At 41.7% G+C, this 13,118-nt stretch overlaps 1 protein-coding gene across 3 annotated transcripts in view; it reads right to left on the bottom strand.

Moving 5' to 3' along the window:
* TP53BP2 (tumor protein p53 binding protein 2) overlaps positions 1-13,118 on the bottom strand; it is a 38,676-nt gene that overhangs the window by 9,741 nt on the left and 15,817 nt on the right. Inside the window, exons 5-13 of one of the 3 annotated variants that reach the window (XM_004691330.2) lie at positions 11,732-11,906; positions 10,905-11,086; positions 10,365-10,529; positions 9,791-10,019; positions 8,373-8,483; positions 7,812-7,960; positions 6,350-6,812; positions 4,091-4,866; positions 798-935 (exon numbers count right to left, since the gene is read on the bottom strand). In XM_004691330.2, the coding sequence (XP_004691387.1) occupies positions 798-935; positions 4,091-4,866; positions 6,350-6,812; positions 7,812-7,960; positions 8,373-8,483; positions 9,791-10,019; positions 10,365-10,529; positions 10,905-11,086; positions 11,732-11,906 (2,388 nt within the window). The remainder of the gene's footprint in view (positions 1-797; positions 936-4,090; positions 4,867-6,349; positions 6,813-7,811; positions 7,961-8,372; positions 8,484-9,790; positions 10,020-10,364; positions 10,530-10,904; positions 11,087-11,731; positions 11,907-13,118) is intronic. The other 2 variants (XM_012731413.1, XM_012731412.1) reach the window with 2 other exon arrangements.

Below are 13,118 nucleotides of genomic sequence, written 5' to 3'. Positions count from 1 at the left end.
TAATGTAAAACATATATTTATGAAATTTAAAAAAATAAACACACACATGGGTGAAGAGGTATTTGGGAGTCCACAGGGATTACAACTGAGATGGAAAAATGTATCAAATGAAGAATAATGTAAAACATATATATGTAATTTAAAAAAAGAAAAGACAGAAGAACCACATTAAGTAGTCACTCACTATAAAAAGGATTTTTTTTTTAAAATCGAATGAGAGGTAGCCGAAAATATATATATATATATATATATATATATATATGTAATTTAAAAAAAGATAAGACAGAAGAACCACATTAAGTAGTCACTCACTATAAAAAGGATTTTTTTTTTAAAATCGAATGAGAGGTAGCCGAAACTATATTCTTAAGCATCATTTCTGTTTATTTGTGCCCCAGTTTCCCACCACAAATTAGCATCTAAGTATAAGTTACACTTGCCATGGAAAGGAAAAGAGGTCGACTAAAAATACTTTAAATAGCAGGCTTCTCAAAGTCGGGCTACATCTGCAATCTAACCCTGCAGAGTACAAATCCACATATGAGCAATTTTTAAAGGAGAGTAAGGTGCTCCCCAAGAACCCCAAGTGAAAGGTAAACTTCTGCATTATCAAATTTTACAGTTACACCTTAAAACAGCATAACCTATTTTAGAACATGCTCAAGAGTTCCTCTCACAATCCACTTACCAAAAAAAGAAAACAATTTTAAGACCAATATCCCCATGGTAGCTTTCTGATTAGAGTTTTAAAGCAAAATACAAGGTTGTATTTACTCAATTCACTAATTAAATCATACCTCATAAATAATTCTCTGTACAAGGTCAAATTCTCCCTCCAAAGATGAGTCTAGAAGTAAAGCAAGGGGGTTGAATTTCACCCTCATTTTATGCCCAATCCTCTCTGAACCAGTTTTACGCAAGTTTGTCCTTTTGCCCTGCAGAAGAAATATATGCAAAAATAAGAATCAAGGTATAGGCAAAAGAAAACCACCACCAGAGAGGAGGAATAATACCTTATATTTTGAAAGAACTTTTAAAATATATACATAGTACATTTTATTGAAGTTTGACATTTATAAACTACATAGTCCATAATATACAACTTAATAAATTTTCACAGCAGGAATACACATCCAAGCAGGAAAGTGGGAATGACTTAACTATATAAAACCTACTAAGGGCTCTCCCTTAGTAGGCACAACGGGTTAAAGCACTGCACTATGCAGCTCTCAGAAGCCACTGCAGCATGAGTTCAATCCCCAGCCAGGGAGGTGACCCACATGGCGTGGCAGACCTCTCCTGACCCACCCGCTGCTCCCATCAGCAGTGTACTTCGTCGATCTGCCTGTTATGCACCCCACTCTGTTCCTGGTGAATTCTCTCACCCTCCGCATCTCTGGCCTGTACCCCAGTTCTATATGAATAAATAAGTAAATCTTTAAAAAAAAAAAAAAAACTACTAAAATTACACTTGACAAACATAATATAGCATGAACTAGGCTAAGAGTACAATTTGGACGTGCCAATAGACTGCCTTTCTGTCAAATATCAAAGTGAAGAAAATGGGTCTTCAAATGATCTACCTAATTCAGCATAGCAACCCACTATTGTTAGAAGTTGGGACAGAGGCCCTCCCTGGTGGCGCAGCAGGTTAAAGCACAGCACTGAGAAGCTAAAGCCACTTCCGCATGAGTTTGATTCCCACCTGCCCTGGAGGTGACCACATGGCGTGGCAGACCTCTCCTGACCTGCCTGCTGCTCCCCTCAGCAGTGTACTTCGTCAATCTGCCTGTTCTGTTCTCCACTCCGTCTCTGGTGAAGCCTCTCACCGCCCCTGAGCCTCTGGCCTGTACCCCAGTTCTGTATGCACATATAAATAAATCTTTAAAAAAAAAAGTTGGGGCCCTCCCTGGTGGCGCAGCGGGTTAAAGCACAGCCCTGAGAATCTAAAGCCGCTTCTGAAAGAGTTCGATTCCCGCCTGCCCCGGAGGTGACCACATGGTGTGGCAGACCTCTTCTGACGCACCCGCTGCTCCCCTCAGCAGTGTATTCCATCGATCTGCCTGTTCTGTTCCCCACTCTGTCTCTGGTGAAGCCTCTCACCGCCCCTGAGCCTCTGGCCTGTACCCCAGTTCTGTATGCACAAATAAATAAATCTTTAAAAAAAAAAAGTTGGGACCGAGCACAACTGAGAATTATCATTTACAGAATGATGATTCATTTACTGTTATTACCCCCCTCTTTATAGGTAAGGGGGGTAAGCACGGTCAGTAAACATGAGAGCTGAATTTCCAACCCCAGTAATCTAACTTCTTTGAAGCCCTTCTCTTAACCATCTCACAACAAATGTCTCCTGAGGGGAAGCAGATCGAGAAGATGGATAATAAAGATTATTAGTCTGTCTCAGCTACACAGAGGAATCCTAGCAACTTTAATTTGAAGTATGCTCCAAGAACAAGAATAAAATAATCAAATTTTCCTAAACTGAAACAAATGAAGCTTTTAAAAACATTGAAATCTAAAAGACTGGCTCTAACTTCCTTTAAAATAGGTTTCTTAAACACATCCAACAAAGTGGAAACATTTCCTAAGGTATGATACTACATGTTCTTCTCCATTTCATTACAGATGTGTAAAACTACGGAGGCTTCCAAAACACAGTGGCAGCCAGTGTATTTCACAAGTACGCAGTGGCTGAGATGTTGTTTTCTGAAAACCAGAGTGTGTGTGCAAGCGTGCAGACCAGAGGGTGACCACGGGCCCTAAGCAGTGATCACTCCACAGCCGCAGCCAGAGGGAAGAGCTGATCACTTTCCTAGGAGGAGAGCAACAGTTTTAAAAACAAAGTATGTTTTATAAACTCTGGTTTCCTTACTCTGGCTGAAAGCCTGAATTATTTTGAAACAAGCAAAAAAGGGAAGGGAAATAACAGAAATAGATGTAAAACTCCTTCTTTGTCTCATGTTCAACACCTCAGGACTTAGAAGGCACAGTGTTGTAAAGGTGTTCCCCTTGATTTTAAAATTCTCTCTTTAGAATCCAATGTTGATGATATTAAACACTTAAAGCAAATGTTTCCTGTAGCAGTAGTTAAAAAAATTTTGGATGATAGTTATCTTTGACTGTTACCACATTTAAGACACAGTAAGCAATCAACTATATAAAACATTTTTTTTAATCTTTAAAAAATTCTACTTTGTTTTTCAAATCGTTTTAATGATTTAACAATCTGACATCCTATTCTGTACTTACTGAAACAAAATTTCAAAGTAAACTCTTTGAAAGCACACTTGATTTAAAGTCATACAGGACTGTGATCGCCTCTCATCTATGTCACGGTGGTATGATAAACTTCCAAACAAAAGCTGAATATCTGGAGGCGTGTGGAAGACACCCAGACAAAAATGAAAAAATGCTTAACTTCAAGTCAGAGAACCCAGAACCCCTGGGGGCAATCCCACTCATGCAGAGGTTTCCAAACTGAGTGGCAGGCAAGGAAGATGTGGAACAGGTGTCCACCCACCTCCTGCCTGGTTACCTCTTCTTATCCCGATTTCATCCAGGACCCTTCCAATTTTATCAATGGTGGAAGTTTGACATTCCACATAAGTATAATAATGAAAATAAATGCAAATGCTAAAAAGACAAAGTTTGGAAGAGTATTGTCACAGGAAATTATGCCCCTGCCCATTCATAGAGCTAAGCTGTGACCAGACATTCTATGCCTCATCCTCAGTGGAACGTGGCTTCCCTGAGATGTGAAGTCAGCTAGAGAACAAACAGCAAATGTGGGGTTTTGAGGTGTAAGAACAAGTGTTTCTTTCACAAAGAAAAGGGTTCTTCTCCCCAAATTTAAATATTCTTAATACTGATTACATAGAATATTGGTAATATTTATGAGATCCACTCTGTGCCAAGGGAACTGTAAAATGAAAGGGCAAACTTGATACATCAGCCTCCAACAGAAGCCATCATTTGCAGGTGGCCGTGAGACCTGCTGGAATCTCGGGTGTGCCGGCCACCTACCACCTAGGTGACTATGACGAGGTGAACGTTCCCTGACATGACTAGGAGGTTCCTCGGTACTCACAGGAGGCAGAGTGGCCTGCCCGGTGACCTCAGGTGGACACATGCTCACTGTGTCTTCTCCAGGCCCCTCTGGCTCCCCAGACGGGTATGGCGGGGGTGGGTATGGGGGATACTCCTCCAGGTATACTTCCAGCAGATGGGGAGGCTCTGGGGTTGGTTCTTCCACATTGCTCTGGAAACTCGGGTTGCTGTCTGGGACACCTTCAGGCACATAATCCAGGCCTGGAGAAGGAGCTGGCAGGTCACTGTTCTCCACACTGGCACTCGCAGCTTCCTCCATAGACTTGGATTCAGGAGCCAGAGAGATGACCTCCTTTTCTGGCTCCACATATAAATATGGATTCTGGATTTCTGTGGGGCTTTCTGAGCCAGTAGTCACTGAAGCTGACTTGGATGGGTACGATGGGACAGAGATGGTCTCCATAGCAGCTATGGTGGTTCTCTGATACAGAAGTTTCTGAATATTTGGACCATTAGGACCCTCGGGCTCTGTGATAGAGCTCCGCTTTTTCAGTGGCCTTGGCGCATTAGACAGCTTCTTTCGGAGGGCTTCTAAGTCAGCATCGCTCTGGTTTCGGTAGGGGTTGGATAAGAAAGGCAGCAATTTGGTGGGGCTGAGGGGTCGAGGAATTCTTTCATTTTCATGGCTCTCCTGAAGGGAAGATACAGCCTCTGTTTCAGGTTCTGGGCTGCCAGGCTTGCTCTGGTTATTGGAATAAACATTGTCTGGGTGCTGCTGTTGATTCTGGACAGCAGCAATCACAGGCTTGCCATATACTAACGGAAAACATTAAAAAAAAAACAAAAACCCTAAGTAACAGGTATAGCTAACAATAATTAAAGTGTCTCTTAATTTCAGTTCCTTTCTAACACCCTCTGCTACAACCATTTTTTTCTAATAACAAATGACAAAGCAAGGCTTTCATTGCATAAGAAATTTATCACAGAATCAAAACTCACACCGACTTAACATGCACCATTGTTTTATATACAATAACAAACTGTTGCAAAATCACTGACTGTAATATTCAAACCTAAAATGCAAAAATAATTTAGAATCAATGAAAACAGGTGACCCTTTTCTGTGTCCAGATTAAAACTAAACCTGTACTTTTAGTTTTCGCATCATTCACACTTTTCAAAAGCATCATTCACACTTTTCAAAAGCAGATCAATGTGAGGTTGCTTACTTTGTTTACAAAGTTAAGAACCTCTTATATTACCAAACCTATCCCACCAAAAATTCTGATCATATCAAAATGGTCCAAATTCCCAAATTATCATATTAGCATTTTCTACCAAAGACCCATGAAAAGAGTAAGATGTAGCATATACATTAATTCTTTACTGTCCCACGATCTTTATGACACTTTAGACCATATTATAAACCCTTTTCATGACTAAAAGGTCATGTTCATTCAAGTAAAAGACGATGACTCCTTCTCTAGTCCTAGAAACAAAGAAGTCTTAGAAAGAACCTGGGGTCTCCCTGGTGGTGCAGGAGGTTAAGTCATCAGGCTACCACCAGCCACTGCAACATGAGTTGGATCCCTGGCCAGGGAGGTGACCCCTGGGCACAGCAGAGCTCTCATCTCTCACCCACTGCTTCCCTCAGCAGTATATTTTAGTGGATCCACCTGTTCTGCAACCTGCTCTTGATTCTGGTGAATCCTCTCACCCTCTCCCCACCTCTGGTCTAGACCCCTATTCTTATATGCATAAATAAAATAAATCTTAAAAAAAAATACTCAATAACCTATGGTTTAAAACAAGTCTTTTTATGCTCTCATATTTAACTAGTGACTGTGTCCACATTACAACAACTTAAAATAGAGTGTGTTTTTTCAAAGAAATATATACAGAAGTAGCTGTGCAGTCCTCTATACAACAAGACATCTAGTCAAACCTGGAGTGTCGACATGACCTCTGCACCGTAGCTGCCCACGTCCTGAGTTCTCAAGACTCATCAGAAGGTGTAAAACAAATACAAACGGGTAATCACAATGCAGAAGGCTGTCACTGCTACAGGTATTATTCATCTAATTCATTTATTTTTTTCACTTTATTCATCTTTCAATTTAATCATCTGTTATCTTTAATAGCTGCCATTTAGCAGAAATTCTTTTCAACTCCCAACAGAAGTTCACAGAAGTCACAATTAAACCAAATTCTTATAACAGAAACATCAGCCCCACTAGGAATAAGGCAGTTTGCTGTGAACCTGTGTGATGACAGACGGGAGCGCGGGTGGGGTACTTACCACTTGGGAAGTGCGGGCCTCTGGGGTGCGTCTTGGTCAAGGCACTCTGCACCGCCTGCTGGAAGTTTTTTCCGGGAGCCTGATGCTGTGTATACATGGAATAGATTGAGCTTGCTGCCACAGTCTGGGGCTTTTTGAAGGGGGGAAGTAGGGTGTCTTTGGAAGGCTGAGGAGTGAAGGGCCGGACAGCAGCAGCGGGTGGACTTTCTTGCTTAGAACCTGGAGAAAGGGTTTGGTCTTGGCCAGCTGAAGGCACGCCGGGGGACAGCAAGACCCTCTGCTGCTGCCCGGTGGGTTTTGGCTTATTTCCCAGGGACGCCACCACTGCCGACAACTGCTGAAGATTTCCATCTGGTTTAATATCTGATGGTGACTGGTTAGTTTGTCCGAAATAAGGCAAATTAATCTGTTTTGGTTTTGATGGAACAGGAGGTGGTACTTTAGCCACATTTTTATTTGCAGCCTATAACACATACCAAAAAGTCAGTTAAAATACAGTAACTGGGTGCACAGAATGTTCTAGATAACCTAATTCTATAAATATTAAGTGTACACTAAAAATACTGGCTCTCCATTTTTAACTCATTAGTTTTAAATCTTTTAATTTAATCACATGCAATGAAAGATTTCAGTGATGAAGAAAATTCCTCCCTGGACAACTTACTCCTTGTTGCAACCGTTAAGTAACTGCCACTTTACATATTCACAGATGGCACCTGTGACAGCAATTCAAGAGCTAAAAACCACCTTGCTCCTCAGAACCTCACATCACCTCGGCTGCTGTGGTAAGAGACCCTGGCATGGAGCACACAGCCATCCCTGGCTGTCAGGTGGGGGTGCTGGCAGTTTTAGAGGATTCACTGTCACATGGTCTGACAATTTCTCCGCTCCACATTTTGAAGAAACAAGATAATTGGTGATCGAAAATACAATGTTATTCAATGTACAAATATATTTTGGAGAATCACACAAAATATGATCCAGAAACAAGTATACTAGTCATTCTCTGACAAAACTGCAAACACACTCAAGATGCAGAAATTAAAATGACAGAACATGAGCCCTCCCTGGTGGCGCAACGGGTTAAAGTGCTGCATCACGGAGCTCCCCATAGCCACTTCGGCACAAGTTGGATCCCCAACCTGGGTGCTGACCCATTTTGGCAGACCCCTCCTGACCCGCCTGCTGCTCCCCTCATCAGTGTACTTCTTGTACTTCTTGATCTGCCTGTTCCGGCCCCCACTCTGTGTCTGGTGAATCCTCTCACCCCCTGCACCTCTGGATTGTACCCCAGTTCTGTATGCATAAATAAATAAATCTTAAAAAAAAAAAAAAGATTTTTCTAATTTCTTCAGATACATTTTGTTTCTTTCCTGTTCTCCCTTACATAATACTGTAGCTCTTCCTAAAAATATATATAGCACTGCCACCAAGTCTGTAAAGCTGGGGGAACCTCAAGTACCTGAGCATCCCGCAAGATATCTTCGCTGCTCTGGTTTTTCCTCAGGGTACCAAAGGAGGGTGGGGCAGCAGACTGGTCCACTGTGTCAAACATGGAAAAAGGGCGCACTTTCTTCTCCTTCTCTCTCAGTGGAATATCCCCATCATGAGCTAAAAAAAAGAAAGAAGAAGAAATAAACACATTTATATTTAAACTGTAATAAAATTTCTTTTAATGCAGAACTGTATCCCTCCCCAATTTCTTTGAAACCCAAAACCTACTAAATGTTCCTTTTTTTTTTTTTACATTATTCTTCATTTTGTGCATTTTTCCATCTCAGTTATAATCCCCATGGGCCTCCCATCACCAATTCACCCATGTGCCTGTTCCTATTTTTAAAACAAGTTGATTAAAAGAATAAACTAAACTCACAATGCCAGTGCCCTTAATTCCTAAATAAAGGTGTCTGGGAAATACTGTCCAAGTTTTTATGCCAGAAAGTAACTATATTAAAGAGGAATACACAACATCTTTTGGAGGACCAAAAGACAGAATGTTCAGGGAAAAAAATATAAACCTCACCTTGATCTGGAGCAGTCCCAGAGCTCTTAGGAACCGACGCAGGGGCTTGGCTCGGGAAAAGATCTGCATTGGCTGAACTCCAATCAGGACCAAGTGGAAGGAGCTTAGAGCCTAGAATGTAGAAAGGCAGCTACAATTAACCAGCCTTTAAAGACAGCTTTAATGTTCATTTTTTCCTGTGAAGAATTTCAGTATTTAAAAATTTCAGACTCATAATAATCCGAGAAGTTTTTTTAGCAAGTATTAAAATTTTCCCCCTGGTGTCCTCGGGGTTAAATCTCAGCACTATCACCAATAAGGCCTGAGCTCGACACACATATGGTGCAGCAGACCCTTTCTTGTTTCACCCACTGCACCCCTCAGCATTGTATTTCAGTAGACCCCCCCCCATTTTTTCTGCTCCGCATTTTGTCTCTGGTGAATCCTCTCACCTTCCCCCTCACCTCTAGCCTACACCCCAGTTCTTCTATACACACAGATTCTTCCATACTCAAGTAATTTAAAACAGTTCAAGGCAAGGAAAGCCTATCTGGGTAAGACTCTGGGTAAGCAGCACTGCCACCACCCCAGGAGAGGATTTCCAACTTAGCAAGCCAAGGGGCCTTGGCATGTTGACACACCTGATGCTCAGAGGACAAAAAGGCCAAAATGTGACTTGTAACACCTAACTGACCAGTCTTTCCCAATCACTGCGTGCAAATTTTTTCTACACTGATATTTAAAATTTCAAAGCCATAAATTTTATTTTTCAGTTCTTTTCTACCATTAGACCCAGATTCTGTGGCAATATTGTGTCCAGTAGTAACTATGGTAAAATATGAATAACTTTTAAGTCACCTAGTTTTCTCTCGTACTGGGTGATGGTCAGGGAAAAGAGGTGGCCCCGACTACTCTCTTCCTCCTGCGGCTCTGGAGGCCATCGGCTGTCTGCCCAGCCTTCCCTACAGCTCTCCCTGCTACTCTCTTCTTAGCAAAGCTCTGGCTGTACCTGCCCTCCACACCTGAGCACTACACAGAACGCAAAGATCACTACCCTCAAGGAGCCCTGTCCACTTTTACCTCGCAATGTTTACCTTTATTCTAAAAATTACCAACAGGCACATTTTCATACGTTAATACCAACTGTCAATGGAATAGATTCACCACCCCACAGTCTGTGAAGACTTCACACAAAAAAGAAAAGTTCTGCGGTTACTGACATCTACTCATAAATTCCTTATTAATCAGACTTACAAAAATATTACATTTTCCAAATTATTTAAAGTTACTCTTACCTAGCACTAAAAAGAATACAAAAGAGTCTTTAAATTGGAACATGAGCAAGAGATAGACATTTTTTAAAACTTGAATTTGGGAAGAATAAACAGAAGAGGCAGGAACTAAGTTGTGGAAGGAACTTGGAAGTGACCTGTTTTTACCTTTAGCTTGGGCAGCAGCAGAGGACCTCATGTTCGGCAGTGTCTGTACTTTCATTGGCACCTCTGAAGTCTGCAGAGCTAAGGAACCGTCTGGCAGTGCTGGCTTCACCACAAGTTCAGGCCTGGAGGGAATCCGGGGCATAGTAGACGACTGGATATAAGGACCCACCGCAGCCACACGGCTCGGTGCTGACAGCCCCTGCTGGGGGAGATTTCCATCAGATGAGACCTCAGGAAAAAGCACAGGTGTTAATATTACAAGTCTTATTAGATCAACCTCAGAAAAAGGCTGTAACAATTTTATAATATGAAAAAATCAGCACATCCCCAAACAAAGGCACTACACAATGACGTCTCGGGCATGGTTTATTACAACTATTAGAAAGAAAAGCAGAGATATAGAGACAACAATGTTAAAAAGTGAAAGGACAGTGGATTATCTTGTGAGGAGCCATAAACACTGTCTTTCCTGAGCGCACACTGAGTACGATCTGAAAAAACTGTTGTGATAAGTGATCTCTCTGGGTTAGTCATCTGCCCCTCCTCCCCAGCCCATACAAAGCAGCCCACTTACTGGAAGATTTTCTTTCTGCTGTAGTGCTGCCTTCTTCTTCCACAGCCGGTCCCTCAGCTCATTAACACGCTTGTCCATGACCGCCACTTCTGAATTGCGCTTGTTCAAACACTCCCTCTGTTGTTGTAGCTTGGCATTCTGCTCTTGATTCAATTTGTTTCTTAACTGAATAAAAGGGGGGGAGGTAGGAGGGAGGTTGGATGAAAAGGTAGCCAAGGAGTAGGAAGAAAAATTTCTCGAACAGATAATCACATGGCTAACCATTACGTAATTTCTAAAATGAGAGGTCCCAACACCTTTCCACTCTTCACATACCATGGTTTAAAATTGTCAGACCACCAACTGCAGTCAAGAAGAATACCGCAGGTTTCCTGTTTGAGGTTCTATAAAGTTTGCTCTGGATGCTCTGGGGTTTAGATCTCGCTTACCCTCCATCCAAGGGAAAAATACTGAAATCCAGTATATCCTGCCGTTTACATGGACAACTGTTTCTGGAGAGGCGGTTCCAGCACATTCCATAGGCAGCCAGGCCGGGCTTACCTGCAGCTCCTTGTAGAGGCGATCCAGCTCAGCAACGGCAGACTGGCTGTCGTGATGGCCGTCGATCCTGCCATTCTTGAGCATCTCCAGCTGTCTCGTAAGTTCCTCCACTTTTGACACAGCCAGAACGAGCTCCCTCTGTTTTTGCTGGAACAAACTATTCATCTGTTCGATTTCCTCCACTATGAGGAGAACAAGAAAAGCAGCAATTGTTCAGGGGGAAATAAGAATGTATTTTTAAAACAAACTTTCTAATAAAAAGCAGAGAAATTTTTCAAAACTTTCTTAAAACCAGCCTTTTTGAAGAAATGAAATCTCTAAATGTCTACGCTTCTATCTAAATGTGCATTTATTAGAATTTAAGCAAAGTATTGAATTCTACATTTTAGAAACAATAAAATTTCCTTTGAACCTTTAATTTCAATTTTATAGTGGTAGAGGAAGGCACTCATTCAACTTTAAGTTAAAATGCTCCAGCCAGAACAGATGAAGCTATTTATGAATAAAAATTCTTGTTTTCAAATTCTCAGTCAAGAAAATATTTAGAGGAAAAAAAACAAACCCACTCTACATTTTCCAGGGCAACTTAGAAACCCTGGCTAAAACATTCAGCGGCTAAATTTAATGCAGGGGAAGCAGCATTAAAAGCATCAAAACTAGAGTGAATTATACATGAAAAAAAACCTTGAACTCTTAAAGTTAGTCCAGCTACAAAGTCTACTCTCCTGTGTCACTACCCCCTTGTGAATGTCCTAAGGCGGCGTGCTTCCGTACACCAGCCTAGCGCGCAGCCTCCGTGCAGCACTGAGCAGCCCACCGATGCTCACCCAGCTTCCCGTTGCTCAGCCGCTTCTGTTCCACGTGGCCTTTCAGCGCTCTCACTTTTTTAAGCTTAGCTTCCTGGTTCTCAGCTATTTCTTTTAGCCTCTTCAGCTTCTCCTGTTCAGCAGCTTGTTGCTGTTGACGCTGGTCTTGCTGTTTCAAAAACTTTAAGCGCTGTTCCTAAAGATAAAAGCAAAATCAGAAATATCACTTTTATAGGTGTAACGTTCACCCCAACATAACCCAACCACAACCCTGAGAGGGTGAGAGTAGAGGGCACCAGTGCACTGCCCTGGTCTCACTATCTGCCCTATATACTGCTATACGGCCATCAGAAACCATACTGGAAATCTGTGAAAAAACAGACACTCTGGATTTCAACCCCAGAACTTTTAGAAGTTAATACCCCAGGAATTAGAACTTAGCGTGCAAGTGGTTCTAAAGCAGCAAGCAGTGGTGCTTGAACTAGTTTTCAGGAGTTGTAGCTATCACTTTAAAAGGTACTCACGGTGGCCCTCCCTGGTGGTGCAGCGGGTTAAAGCACAGCACTGAGAATCTCATGAGCCGCTTCCTCACGAGTTCGATTCCCGCCTGTCCTGGAGGTGACCACATGGCGGGCAGACCTCTCCTGACCCACCCGCTGTTCCCCTCAGCAGTGTACTTCCTCAATCTGCCTGTTCTGTTCCCCGCTCTGTCTCTGGTGAAGCCTCTCACCGCCCCTGAGCCTCTGGCCTATACTCCAGTTCTCCAGTTCTGTATGCACAAATAAATAAATCTTTAAAAAAAAAAAAGGTACTCATGGAGAGCTGGCAGGCGTATTAGAACAGTGTTAAAATGATAAGCTTTCCAGTCAAAATTGGATTCAACTCACTTCAAGCTCTGAGACACTTATTAGCTATCAGAGTTTGGGACAAATTTCATAATTTCACCTAGTATATAGGTGTGTTTCGTCATCTATAAAATGTGATGATCAATAGTATCTACCTCTTATACCTGTGGTGAGGATTAAACAAAATATTAAATGTAAATCTCACCAACCAGTACCTTACACAGTATGTATTCAATAAATCCACTATGAAGAGAGCTAAAGAACTACTTAATGCCTTCAGAAAACTGCAGTTTCGCAACTTAAGATTTCACTGCTATCATCTTTAAAAAATTTTAAGCTGAATAATAAAAGCACGTAACATAACTGAAGTGAAACTCAGATTAATATACCTAAAACACACAGACCATGATATACCTAAAAAATAATTTCAAAATAAGACCATAAGGAGAAAGATTTATTCTGCAACAATCAACTTTTTTATTTTAATTTATTCATTGTGCAGGAGCAAAATCACAGGACCTCAATCCACACCTACTGAATCAGAATGTGTGTTTTTTTTTTTT

This window comes from Condylura cristata, unplaced genomic scaffold, assembly GCF_000260355.1.
Source record: "Condylura cristata isolate star-nosed mole 26May11 unplaced genomic scaffold, ConCri1.0 scaffold00030, whole genome shotgun sequence".
NCBI classification, from domain to species: Eukaryota; Metazoa; Chordata; class Mammalia; order Eulipotyphla; family Talpidae; genus Condylura; species Condylura cristata.
The sequence above is the reverse complement of the archived record's forward strand: the minus strand, read 5'-3'. Positions and strand labels throughout refer to the sequence as shown.